The sequence below is a fragment of the Clytia hemisphaerica genome, unplaced genomic scaffold (assembly GCF_902728285.1).
Source record: "Clytia hemisphaerica strain Z4C2 unplaced genomic scaffold, Clytia hemisphaerica genome assembly, whole genome shotgun sequence".
Classification (NCBI taxonomy): Eukaryota; Metazoa; Cnidaria; class Hydrozoa; order Leptothecata; family Clytiidae; genus Clytia; species Clytia hemisphaerica.
The window spans coordinates 455,848-469,631 of record NW_027103761.1 but is presented as its reverse complement, the minus strand read 5'-3'; the positions used below and the strand labels follow the sequence as shown (position 1 = coordinate 469,631).

General features: G+C 34.7%; 1 protein-coding gene across 2 annotated transcripts in view; it reads left to right on the top strand.

Moving 5' to 3' along the window:
• LOC136805631 (N-alpha-acetyltransferase 25, NatB auxiliary subunit-like) overlaps positions 1-12,203 on the top strand; it is a 53,840-nt gene extending 41,637 nt beyond the window's left edge. The window contains exons 17-28 of one of the 2 annotated variants that reach the window (XM_067062207.1): positions 27-126; positions 1,186-1,337; positions 1,816-1,883; positions 2,284-2,350; positions 2,792-2,831; positions 6,563-6,727; positions 7,458-7,575; positions 8,449-8,514; positions 9,009-9,100; positions 10,593-10,700; positions 11,513-11,659; positions 12,009-12,203. In XM_067062207.1, the coding sequence (XP_066918308.1) occupies positions 27-126; positions 1,186-1,337; positions 1,816-1,883; positions 2,284-2,350; positions 2,792-2,831; positions 6,563-6,727; positions 7,458-7,575; positions 8,449-8,514; positions 9,009-9,100; positions 10,593-10,700; positions 11,513-11,659; positions 12,009-12,170 (1,285 nt within the window). In that variant the 3' untranslated portion in view covers positions 12,171-12,203. Of the gene's footprint in view, positions 1-26; positions 127-1,185; positions 1,338-1,815; positions 1,884-2,283; positions 2,351-2,788; positions 2,832-6,562; positions 6,728-7,457; positions 7,576-8,448; positions 8,515-9,008; positions 9,101-10,592; positions 10,701-11,512; positions 11,660-12,008 lie in introns of both variants that reach the window. The other variant, XM_067062206.1, reaches the window with a different exon arrangement.
• Positions 12,204-13,784: the final 1,581 nt, after the last annotated feature.

Genomic DNA, 13,784 nt, shown 5'->3' with positions numbered 1-13,784 from the left:
TTTATTTTTTTTCTTCATATGTACAGGTATTTGTTCAGCAACGCCACTTACAACACGGGACAATTTCAGCTGACTCAGCGTATTTATGACCACACCTTCTCGTTCTACAAAGCCAGTGAAAGAGATGTAAGACTTATTACGCTTTTTTTATATTTAAGAACAAAGAGGCTCAAAATTGCCAAAACAATTTAAGAATAATGCTGAGCCTGAAATTACTCAAATTCAAGCAATTTAGGGTTTAAATTTGTAAAAACTGGGTATAACGCCTAAATACTTAAATTTCATCTTATAAATAAGAACAGGATAAGAACAATTTGAGGCTCAAAGTGCAAAAAAAAATAAGAACAACGGAGCCTCATAAAAATTTTACTGGTTCTTGATCAAGAGATTTCTTACCTTATGCAATCTCATACCTTTTAAAGAAATCTGTCATAGTTGAATTGGAAAGCATAATATTAGACTGGAGTCGTTTATAATGCATGTAATACTAATAATAAACACAAATAATGATACGGGATTTAGTTTGTATAAACGACTGGAAGAATCCGGTGTTCCAGCCTTATAGATACCGGGCCTAGCTACGCAGAAACTTGCGTAGCGAAAAAACAATTTATCAAGCAACAACAAACTCTCAAAATAAAATCAACTCAAATGAAACATTTTTAACACACAAATCCACACACATTTTATTTTCAAGAACTTTTTTTGAGCGGGAAAAAATTTTAATTGCGATATTGACACTTTTTTTTTGTTTGGAGTTAGTGCACAAAGGTTTCTAGACGACTGAAATTTACTTTTTTGCTTTATTTCTAATATGTCTGAATTAGTCGTCTAGCTTGCTAGACTAGCATAATATGTGCTCTGTTCACGTTTAAAATGAGGAACCCACCTTTCGAACAGTTAAATTACCTTATTGAAACTAATTTTTGCTGGAACTTATATTCGCGGTCGAAAAAAAAATTGCATTTCGTGGGTTTTAATTTTTGCGGTTTTGCCCTTTCTTGGACAAATTTCTTTAATTTTCCTAGGGATTTTTCTAACTTTTCGATAAAATTTGAAAAAAAATTGTATTTTGCGGGTTCAAATTTTCGCAGTTTTGCCAAAAAACCGTGTAAATCGCTAAAATTAATTCCCGCGAAAATTAGTTCCAATAAGTTCTAATCAGGTGTGTTTTTTATTGGACAGATACCAGAGCAACTAGCATCAGGGTACAAGTATGGTTCGTTTCGTCAAGTAGAAGAGATGACTGAATTGAAAGACCGTTTGAAGAGATCAGCGCACCGTTATCACATTGTCATGGAGCAGATGTTTATCAATATTGCCAAAGAATGCAACAAGTACTATATCACCCCCGTCTCACAGCCCCGATTGAAATTCTTCTCACAGTGGGGATGAAAATTATTATCGAAATCCTAATAGGAATACCAATTCTATTGTTCCAAGTCCAAAAAATCAAGCGGGATGTTTTTTTTTTAAATGTATTTTTTTCCCATTGAATTAGTTTCAAATGGGGATAAAAACAAAGTCAATTTCCCTGTAGGGCTTAAATTGTGGGTTTCCCACGGGGGACGAAATTACGGCCAAATCTGCCAGTGGGGCTGGGGTCCCAGCGGGTCTGTGACACAGGGGTGTACTATATCCTTCACTCGCCATAACATACCATTCGTTAGATTCTTGAGATGGATTTTGACATCCTTGCTGAATGCTTTTTCAATAAACTGTCCAATTAGTTAGTAATGTAATACTTTTGAAGGATTTGGAATCATAGATACTGTAGCGAAAATTTCTATAATAATGAGCACACTTTCGTTCTAGCATGCTGGACACACGAAAGAAATTCAACACTGCTTTTGCTGAACAACTACAACAGCATGAAGTCACTGGTAAAATGCTTTACTTTACTTCTCAACCCCAAATTGTCGTTTGATCAAGAATCTTTTAAAGGTTTTGTTTTTAAGTAAGAGTGATATCGTCTGCTTACTCATCAATTTTAATTTACAATCTTTTTTGATGTTGAACCTTTGTAAGTGGGAATTTATATGAAATACCTTAAACTGTGGAACTGATAGGATTTGTGAATGAGACCCGTAGTTGGTAAGTGATACTTGTATCTCACTATACGGCCCCTCTCTTTTATAAATGCCGTATCTCTGTTTTTATGGTTGAGGAGATAATTAACATGATCTCCATTATAATTTGAAATTGAACTCTAATTTAAAAATAATAGGGAATTAATTTTCCTTAGAAATGATTGATTGATTGATTGATTGATTGATTTTTTAGAAGGAAGTGTGAAGACACTATGGAATAACAGAGACATGGATTTTGTCAATCGATTCGACCCAATGAGGTCAGTTTTTCTTCTTCTTTTTCTCAACTTCAGTTGAGCTACAATCTGACAATGTCTGTGTGTCTGTCTGTCTGTCACAAAAACTTTAGGGCAGCCTGGAGACTTCAAAAATGGTTGGATTTGGCTGAAATTTGGCACACTTGTTCCTTGGGTGAATATCTGGGGGTCTACAATTGGGCCTATGAATAATTTGAAGCCACTGAAGTTGAGCCCAGTGCGTTGCGCACGTTCGATTATTTTTATTATTTAGAGGTTACATTTTATCTTGTCTTATTCTAATATTGCTGAGAATTACAATAGTAGAGGCGGAGGAGAAAATTTTAGATAACTCAGTAAACTCAATAAATTGCTTTTGACTTAACAATATTTTTTGTCTTTTCAACGATCCCGCCTATTATTGGTTTTTCTAATGATAGATTTGTTCTCGAATTTCGTTGGCAGGGATTACTCGAGTGAACATCAAGAAAGTTTTGACCAACAGGTTTGTTATTCCATCAATGTTCCAATGAAAAGGGCTTTGTATTTTCACACACGTCAGAATCTTATATTATCTTTCGTCAAAAAAACGTCATAGAAAATCTTTAATCAAATATTTCTCTTCTTAAAAATCCTACCTCAATTAAATCAAGGACAAGTGTCCTTGATTAAATATATAATCTTTAGTCAAATGTTTCCGGTATAAAAAATCTTTTGTCAAATATTCTTCAAGCATGAAAATTTTTCGTCAAATTCAAGCTTAAAATCTTTCTGCGAATAATTTTCATGCATAGAAAAACTTTCGTCAAATAAATTTCAAGCATAGAGAAACTTTCGTCAAATGATAAATTCCAAACAAATAAATTCCAAGAATAAAAAACTTTCGTCAAATAAATTTCAAGCATAGAAAAACGTTTGTCAAATAAATTTCAAGCTTAGAGAAACTTTCGTCAAATAAATTCCAAGAATAAAAAACTTTCGTCAAATAAATTTCAAGCATAGAAAAACGTTTGTCAAATAAATTTCAAGCTTAGAGAAACTTTCGTCAAATAAATTCCAAGAATAAAAAACTTTCGTCAAATAAATTTCAAGCATAGAAAAACGTTTGTCAAATAAATTTCAAGCTTAGAGAAACTTTCGTCAAATAAATTCCAAGAATAAAAAACATTCGTCAAATAAATTTCAAGCATAGATGAAAAACTTTCGTCAAATAAATTTCAAGCTTAGAGAAACTTTCGTCAAATTAATTTCGTCAAATAAATTTCAAGCATAGAAAAACTTTTGTCAAATAAATTCCAAGAATAAAAACTTTCGTCAAATAAATTCCAAGAATAAAAAACTTTAGTCAAATAAATTTCAAGCATAGAAAGATTTCATCAAATAAATTTCAAGCATAGAAAAATTTCGTCAAATAAATTTCAAGCATAGAGAAACTTTCGTCAAATAAATTTCAAGAATAAAAAACTTTCGTCAAATAAATTGAAAAACGTTCGTCAAATAAATTTTAATCAAATTTTTATATAGAACATACTAGACGGTTCCCGTCGTCGCAAACGCCGGTTAACGGTTTTGCTTGCACATCAAAAGCCTTTAAAATACTATAATGTGGGTTAATGCCTGACATCGTTTTGGCTTAAAATGCCGAATACAATAATAAAAATTATACTTGTAAACTTTCTACATTAGTCAAAATTTTGTGTCTGTAAGCCTCGATGATATGTCTTTTTAAGATAACGGAAGTTTGTGTTCAATGAAATGCCATAGTGACTCTGTCAAAATTATGGAGGGTACCCGTCGTTGCAGACGCCCAAAGGTGTCTGAGGTGGTGAGAGGGTTGCTTCTAGGAAAGAAAAAGCCTTAGTTGTGAAGGAGAGGCTCGCGCTTTGCGGTTGAGCACTGAAGGTTTTCCCGTTTGTTGGCTTCACATGAGGACAGCTTAAGACCGGCGCATATGCAATGCAACGCACATTGAAACCTTTTTAAATAATGTTAGACGAAGTTTAATCATCAAACAACAATGTTGGATTTTGTTGCGTGTGTTGATATAGAATAATTCGAAATCGTGCAACAAAAATGCCACACCTTTTTATTTGAAACTTTGTGACGTCGCAGTACTTTTTCATGAAATTGACGTCAGAACTTTTTTCGTTTACAAATAGCAGTGTAGAGTCTTCTCTAATTTTTTTTTTTAGACATACTATGTTATAATATTAAAACTGTAAACTCAAATTCTTCTTAAACTGGTATATACTATTACCGGAGCCAGTCCCGACACGGGTCTTTTGTGTTACACAAGTTAATTGTCTTTAAATAAATAAATAAAAATGAAAATATCACAACCTCACTCACGGAAAGACGACAAGACTTCGTTCAGCTTTTGATCTTTCAGTGCTACTTGGTCTGGGGTAAATGTGCGACTCGCACGTTCACCTCTCAGACAAGCAACAACTGATCGGATCAAGATGAAGGAAATCTTGCGTCGAATCCCGGCGATCACGACACTCTTCATGGAATTTTGCTTCTCTGAGATTTTCTCAGAAAGTCTATTTAAAAATATCGAACATTCACGGGAAGTTCCGCCAGTAGCACCAAAAATCAATGGTGTGAAAGTCCCTCTCTCAATTTCCTGGATTCGTCTTCTCTAATCCGAGTTTTCTACGCTTGTCAAACTTAGCGCGAGACTTATTGTATCAAAGGTGGATAGGTTTTCCAGCCGCGGCGTTCAAATTTTAGAAACCTTAACATATGTTACTGGGCTAGCGTTACAGACATTTTTCATAAACTCATTTAGTATAGAAGATTTTGTCAAAATATTCTTCCAGCATAAATATTTGCCAAATATATTTCAAGTATACAAATCTTTCGTCAAATACTTGAAATAACTATTTTTCGTCATGAAAAATCTTACGTCGATTACTTGTGGCGCACTTGATATAATATGTCCATATTTATTTTTCATGAAAATGTTCGTCATCCAAAACGATACTATTCCCGGGCGCTCTTGTTAAAAACGTGATCAAAAAGGTCATATTCATTCAAAGTAGCTGATAGGTGTTTGTTTGCAAACTTTGCCCATGCTACACTTTTCTATATGACTCAGCTGCCTGACTATCATCAGTTCAAATGGTAGAGTGCTAAACTATAAAATCAGTAACATATTTTAGTCTGGGACGAATTTACAATCGATTAGGTTGCACGTTTTTTTATAAGAATAAACTATATAAGAACATAAGGCTTCGCTGGCCAAAATGTTAAGAACAAGTTAAGAACATTCTTAAGGCTTTGTGAACTCAACACCCTATTTCTTAGGAAAAAAGTGAAAAATATTCATAAAATGGTCGAAATAAGAACATATTAATTAAGAACATTTTCAGGCTTAAAACTCAAAAAGTTAAGAACATCCGAAGGCTTAAAAAACTTTGGATGTTCTTATATAAAAAACGTTTAGTTAGATGGTTGAAAGGATTCTGAGATTTGCTTGAGATTTCCTTGCATTTGACAAAAGTTTTAATGGTAAAGAAACTGTCGCTACAGGCAAAATTGTAAGGTCATAAAGTGGGCGGTGTTCAAAACCCATTTCCGCAGAAAGATTTTTGGCAATCCCCTTAGCTCGAAATGATTTACATAAAGTTTCGTTTATGTCTCACCGGCTAACCTCTAAAATTTCTATACAAATGATCAGCAGAAAAATCTTGCTTTATCACATCTTGAAGGTGATCTTTCTTCGAACATATATTTCCCAAAAAAATCAAACCATGATAATTTATTCAATGTTTAAGTAGAAATCTAACGGATCTCGACTTTTTTATCGTCAATAATTTTTGGAATAAATCTTTTAGTCCAAGTTGGACTTTATTCCAAAATTTATTTTAATAATATTTTGATAATTATTACACGTCACTCAATACAAAAATGATTGAGTTCATTGACCTTGAACTGAACTCTTATACCCTTAGGTGGCAAATAAAAGGGGGTTTCGAATAAACGGGGGGTTGGAAATTGTACCTCTGAAAACCCAAAAAATAAGGTAAATATAAAATCAACTAAAATCAGGCTTTTTGGAGCAAAATAAAGGGACTTCTTTTTGCCAACTGAAAATATTCTTGTAAAAATTAATAAACGGGTCGGGGGCGGAGCTGGAAATTTTTCGAAAAATCAACAAGCGGGGGGAGGGGCGTTTATTTGGCACCTAAGAGTAACTTTTCTGAAAGAGAATCAATTTTCTCTTATTGATAGTTGGTGTTGATACGGTACCGATATCTGATGTTGCAATTATTGCGTGTGTGTTTGAACCAACGGAAAGATGAACAAGAAGAAACACTCTCCGCAATCAACACACAACTCAAAGAATACGGTGATTTCATCGAAACTCTCAACGACAAGTCCTTCCCTACCAAATGGGTATTGAAATCTTTTGATTTGATTTGATAAAAGATGTTTCATGCAAAATAGACCTTTTCATAAATTACGTCACAATTATCACTTGCCTCACTTTCAAACAATTACCATAGTGATTATGTCGCTTGAGACATTAAATGATTTTTAAGTGGTTTTGATAAAATCTGCTGGGAGTTAATCACCGTGGCAATTATTTCAAGGCGAGGCAAGTGATGTTCATGACGTAATTTATGAAAAGGTCTACGCGGAAAACTTTTTAGAAGGCCTTATATTTTTATTTCATCACTGAAAGAACTATGAAGTAGCCTTTCAATACCATAGGCGGTTTTAGACCATGTCGAACTTATCAGATGAAGAGATTTGTAATTGTATTTCGTTGCTTTTAACGAGCGTTGCACTCCTTCGCATGTTTCCGACGTAAATGCTCTATTGTCTTAAATCCGCCAGTGATTACACTTATCAATTATTGGTCTATAGAGAATTGTCAATAAATTGCTTGCGTATTTTTGAACTTGCTCAATAAACAATTTTTTTATTAGCAAAAAGTGTGAAAAAAGTCACGAAAAAAAGTCGAGTAAAGTTCTGATTGCCTTAAAAATGCTTACATAAATATATTTTTATCAAAACGAGTTGATCTATGTATTTTTCAGCCAATCAGAGCTTTACTCGACGTTTATTCGTGACTTTGTTACATGAATCTGCTAATAAGGAAACCATGCATTTCTTCATACAGGAGTGTATTCATCGACCAAAGTCAACCGATTTACACCACATCATCCGTCAGCAAAAACATCCAGTCATCGTGCAAAACCTCATGCAACTTGTTGTTCGCGCTGCTTCCCTCAAAACAGGTTTCTACATGGGAGTTTCTAAACATCGACCAGAAATGGCGATCACGACCGGCGACCACTACCAGCGAACAGATAAATTTGGATTATCGAGTTTATCTGTTCTCTTATGGTTCTGTCATGGTCGTCATTTCTGGTCGATGTTTAGAAACTCCCTTTCTACATATTGTTCATTCTCTTTTCTGTTTGACATATTTTCTTCCTATATTACCAGATGTTTTACAATTACCCTCTCTTAAATGAAATTCTTCGAGTTCTTTGAAGTTTAGTAAATTTTTACGGCTCTGAGAAATTTCAGAATGTGTGTAATTTTTACACTTTTGCAAAACTTATAATCAAAAATAGACAAAATTTGACAGGTTACCAATCGAAATTTTATTTAATTATCAATCTTTTCAATGAATAAAGTTTAGATTTATGAAACTGGGGATTTCACTTGTTTAAAGTAATTTTTGACGGTATTCTTAGGTTATGATCTAAATTCAACCTAAATTTGTAATAGTAATTGTATGAAATTGAGATTAATTGGGAATGATATATAACAGTACGAACGAAAGTAAACGCTATTTCAAACTGTTTCAAAATGGTACGAGGGGTATTAATCCTAATTTCACGAAATGCCGTATAATTCCGGGTTAATTATTTGACAGATTTTGTTATTTTTCAAAGCGTTTATCCGAAAAATAATCGAAGAGAATTTAACCAAACTTATCATGCAATTTTTTTGTATAAATGATTTATCCGAAATGTAGATTAAAATCTAATTTTACCATGACTGCATAATTGACTTGTGTAAGGGTCTATCTGAAACGGATAGGCCTATTCGAAACGGATAATAATTCCGGTGAGATTTGATGAACGGGATTTATTTTGCAGGTAGTGACGATAGTGAGAGTGACTTCTTTTCAAAGACTTTCGAATCGGTTTCAAGCCAAATCAAAGGTGAGGTGCATGCTATGGCATAGAATGGTAAACAAATAAAACTTCTGATTTTCTTTTCAGTGTTTAACATTAATATAGGGATCTTTTTCAATGACTATCTTCTACTTTGTGTAAGTATTGGTCGAGCGAATTTGAGCCTCTTTGGAGGTAATGGTGGTAAAATGATTGTTTGAGCGCAAGTTGAGTCGTTCTATGAGATCGTGCTACCATACCCTAGTTAACTAAGCCCGTATTCACAAGAACACCTGGCTTATGGCAACATAGTGATTTCGGCGCTTTAAAGATTTTTTATTTTCACAGATTTTACGTTTTTTTGGAATACTGAACTAGTTATTCAGCCACAACTTACCATCAGATTTATCCTAGTGACTGAATCAAACTAGCTTAGATTTCTACTATATAGACTTACGTTTTTTAAAGATTTCCAGCTATTTTCATTTTCAGATGTAGTAGAGATTTTTTCTAATTTTCATTAAACTCTTTACTCTTTACAGAAATCCATGAAAACCTTTCCAAAGAGTTGGTGATTGAAAATGAGAATGTATTCAACGGAAAATCCTTACCTCAGATCGTCTTTTTTATGGAGGTAAGTTCTTATCCACTGATCTCTACCTATTCAACTGGATCGGGCCTCCCATATAAAAAACTAGCTTGTCCAGATAGACCTTTTCATAAATTACGTCGCGAACATCACTCGCCTCGTATTCAAACAATCACCATGGTGATTATGTCTCTTGAGACATTAAATGATTTTTTTATGAATAGGAAGTAATTTTAATAAAATCCACTGGGAGCTAATCATCATGGCAATAATTTCAAAACGAGGCAAGTGATGTTCATAACGTAAAAGGTCTATTTAGAGCTGATTCGAATGGTTTGACATTCGAACGTTCGAGAATCTAATGTAAAAAAGAAAATAACATGGTGAACTAGTCAGTCGACTTAAAAACTGAACACACTTTCCACGTCAATTTTCTATAAACAGTTATAACCTATTAGTGTGTAAAAAATATGATATCTTTGAAGCCAACGAAATGATCTTCAGTACAGTCTTCTAAGCTCTTTTGTCTTATTTTCTTCTAAGCCCGGTTCGAAAATTGCATTCTGATTTTTGGTCTGAAATGAGACTCTATCTTTTCCCATATCAAACTTGTTTCGTAATTCATTTGTATGGAAAAAGTAAAGGGCTACTTAGACTACACAATATATTGGTGAGCAATATTCGACAATATAGATTTCGGACCGTAATGTACAGAGTAAACAACAGGTACTCTATTATAAAAACTTTTTCTTAACAAAATTGCAAATCGAGCTGGCAATATATTGAGGACATCTTTTCAGAATATTGTCGGCATTCAGCAATATACTATCAATATATTGCCCGACAATATATTGTGTAGTGTATGCAGGGCCGGCGAAACCGGGGGGCTAGGGGGGCTATAGCCCCCCCACTTTTTTGCAAAAAAAAAAAAAGAGAGAGAGAAAGAGAGGGTGGGAGAAAAAAAGAAAAAAAGAAAAAAAGAAAAAGAAGAAACGTGGTGACGTTTCTCAAAAACAACAATCTTTCTTTGCTCCACATCCATAAAAATCTAACGGATAAACTTGATGAAGTTGGTAGAGAGTTTGTGTCGACTCGAGTGAATCGCTTTAATTACTTTGGACAATTTTAATCTTTGATTACTGTATGCTTACTGCCTGTTAAAAGCATACTTTAAATCCAATTTTACTTACGAATTTTGAACATGTAAAAGTTCCGCTTTATTTACTTATAGGTTTCATTTTGTTATTATATAGTAGTATATTCTTTGGCGATTATCAGTATAAAAAGACACCTAACTTCTTTGATTTTTTCATTCCAATAACTTCATAAAGATTAAATTTAGGCCGATTCTAAGCTAATGTAGAGTACCATAATTTCAAAAATTTTCCGACCCGTCGGCCCCAACCATGGTGGCGCCTCCTTAGTCACTATATCATTTAGCCCCCTCACTTTTAAAACCGATTCGCCGGCCCTGGTATGTAGCCCTTAATCATCATCTATTATTCGTTAACGATCCAATGAATTGCATATTTTTCAGATCTGCAGTGTGGTTGCAGTATTGACAGGAAGCATTAAAGAATCGTTGCAACAACATGAATCTGGCGTCAAGACGAGAAAGCGAAATAAAGCAAACCAAAATAAAAAGGTTAGTACTCTTCAAGATTTTCGGTTTCTAGGGGGGGGGGTTACGTTGCAATTTTGCGGGAAAATCACCCCAATAGCATTTTATAATGACCCCCCCCCCATTTTATGAAATTTTTCCTGAAAAAGTACTACCTTTATTTTCCTAGGTTTTTTAGGAAAATCGCTTTATTTTCCTAGTTTTTTTAGGAAAATCACCCCTAAATCACTTACTATTGCCCCCATTTTAAATATTTTCTCCCAGAGTACCAACCCCCTGCTTATTAGACCCCCTATAATTAAGTACAAAAAAGTACTTGAAAATATATGTGGCCTGAAACGTCACTTCTACCCTGACTTTTGAGCCTTGTGAGAATCTTTTAGGGCCATAGTGTCATGTGTGGTTGGTTGACCCGCTTGCAGAATCGAAAAATCTTAGTTGACCCCTTCTTATTTTTGAAATTTTTGATTTGATTCCAAAAATCCCTATACTGTTTAAGTTGATCGTAGTAGTAGCTTTCATCTTTTAAAGCTTTGGACTAAAAGAAAGGATGTGATCATTCTAACGACAGTCATCGCAAAGATGATATTGCCAAAGTTTCAACTTTCAGGGTGGAAATCAAAAAAAAATTCAATTTTTCGTCTACTTTTAGTCATTTTAGCGACTTTTCTGAGTGAAAATGGGGAAATTTTTAGATTTTCTTTCTGACAGGTTCCCAAATTTACCAGATATTCATATCTACCAGGGTCCATTTTTCAAACTCCAGCGGCACGTCCCCGTGGTTGCAAGTACAAGTAAGTACCTAACCTGGCTACTTCCGTTATTTATTGTTTCAGGAGGACAAGATAGGAGATGCGGTGATCACTTTCGTAAAGAAGATGTCTACACTTCTCAAACAATTCGGTGAACGTTTACTTGACATCAAAAAGAACAACATTGATAAAACGCTGAACGACAAAGCGATGGTAGACCTCTTCGAAAAGGTAACTCATTTCTGGGTGAAAAAAATTAATTATGGCACAGCTATTCCAGTGATCTACACTCCAATAGGCTTTTTTCGATGTAAGTGATATGCTATGACAAGTGGAAACGGTGATAAAAAATTAAGTTAAGTTTGGAAGTGCCTTAATTTGCCTGAGCGTGTCTTTTGGGTATTTCCCTCACTTTTTGTCCCATGAAACAAGAAAGAAACAAGAAACTTTTTTCTTGTGTTGGTGGGTTGGACCATGTTGCATTGCACCAACGCGAAAAAAACTTCTCGTGTCCCCAAGCTTTTAAGTGCGTTTGTTTGTTTCTACTGAAGCTGTAATTGAGGATACTTTCACCTTTCAGACGAGTTCAACAGTCGTGACCAAGATATGGGACAAAGTTCAAAGCAGTTACGAACAATCCATCCTCGAGCTTAATCAAATTATCGAATTAAAAACTGAAATTTTTTCAATCATTAGCTTAAATTCATTTTCCAATTTAGCTGTATTTTTATTATTACTATAGATTTAATTGAAATAATTTACAACCTTTTTACAACATTTTCTTTTATATTTTTATGCGATTGAACTAAAGGAAAGCGAATACTAACTTGGAAATAAATTTCGCATTATCAATAATTCTGTTTCCATGGTTCCCTTGAAAAACAACAGTCCGTTCTCCGCGCATACCGTCGGTCGTTTTGCTTCGCTGCCCTGGATTTTTGTTTGCTAAAGAATTAATTGAAAATTCTTCTATAGAAATATATTTTATGAGAGGACTTTTCCTTACTTTTTGGGACAAATTACTAAATGAGAGTTCGTTGCCGCCTCGTTAAAAATGTAAAATGAAACAATAAATTTTGATGATATCATAAAGATAACAGAGGCAAAATCATCGTCAAATTGCCAAAACTCCGACTAATATTTCTAAATTTTGAAAAAGTATATTCAGAACTTGGTCTTGAAAGTCTTGCTGGCAGGGCGCTTTGCTAGAAGAATGACATTTTTCTATGGAATTATGAATTATTAACAATTTAGCCCCTTCGTATTTACGTAACTACTCGCCAGTAAAACTTACAGCACCGGGCGGCCTTAGAGCAAGAAATTCTATTAAGAGCTTGTCGCATGTTCTTTTGTTGAGAATTTTCAAACACTTCTAACGGCCCTGGGAATCTTGATGATAATTTAGGTATAGGGGCTAAATGAAGAAAATTCTATATTTGGAAAGAAAAAAGGTGCAATCTTTTCTCCCTTCTCCCTGAGAGGCAGGATAGACCTTTTCATAAATTACTCCTCAGGTACTTAATAGCTGGGGGGTTTGGAATAAGCGGGGTGGGTGGGAAAATTCTCAAAAATTAGTAAACGAAGAGGCTCGAATAAATATGTACTGAGTGGAAAAATTAATTAACAGGGAGACGCTTATAACTTATCTGGCACCCAGATGGTGAAATTTTCATCCGACACGCTAAAGCTCTGAAGATCGGGAAAATTTTTAACATCTGGAAAGTTTACATTACGGAATTTTGCGAGACCGCGTCAAGAATTTTGCAGCGGGAAGTCTGGTGACCCAGCCCTCGCTTTCGGGGATTGGCGGGTCCAACTGAAATATTTATAAATAGGTTTACGCACAAGGGCTGTTGAACACGACTGAGGAAGCGGCACATCAAAGGCCGACTATCATTCCTCTCCGATGGGAAATTTGCCCACTCCCTTTAGAGCTTTAGCGTGGGCGGCCGCCAATCCGCCATCGGAATATCAGATAAACTTATTACCCGAGAGTACGTGACGCACCGGACATCGCGCTTGCGTCGTACGTATAATCGTATATTCAAATCAAAAAATTTCCATGGTGATTATGTTTCTTTTTGAGACATTAAATGATTTCTTTACGAATAGAAAGAAAATAGTCTCAGCTGAGCATGCGCATTACGGTCTTCGCGCCGATTCCTATTTTGAGAACGGTGTATTTAAATTTATCCGGTTACTCCTTGGTCCGGGCACACTATTATCGCATGTAAACAAAAAAGATGGTAGCCAAATTGCATAATTTTTTTCAAATCCATCATTTCAACACTTCACACGACTCTGACAATACACTATATGCTAAAGCTGCTTATACTTATACAGCAACTCTTCATGG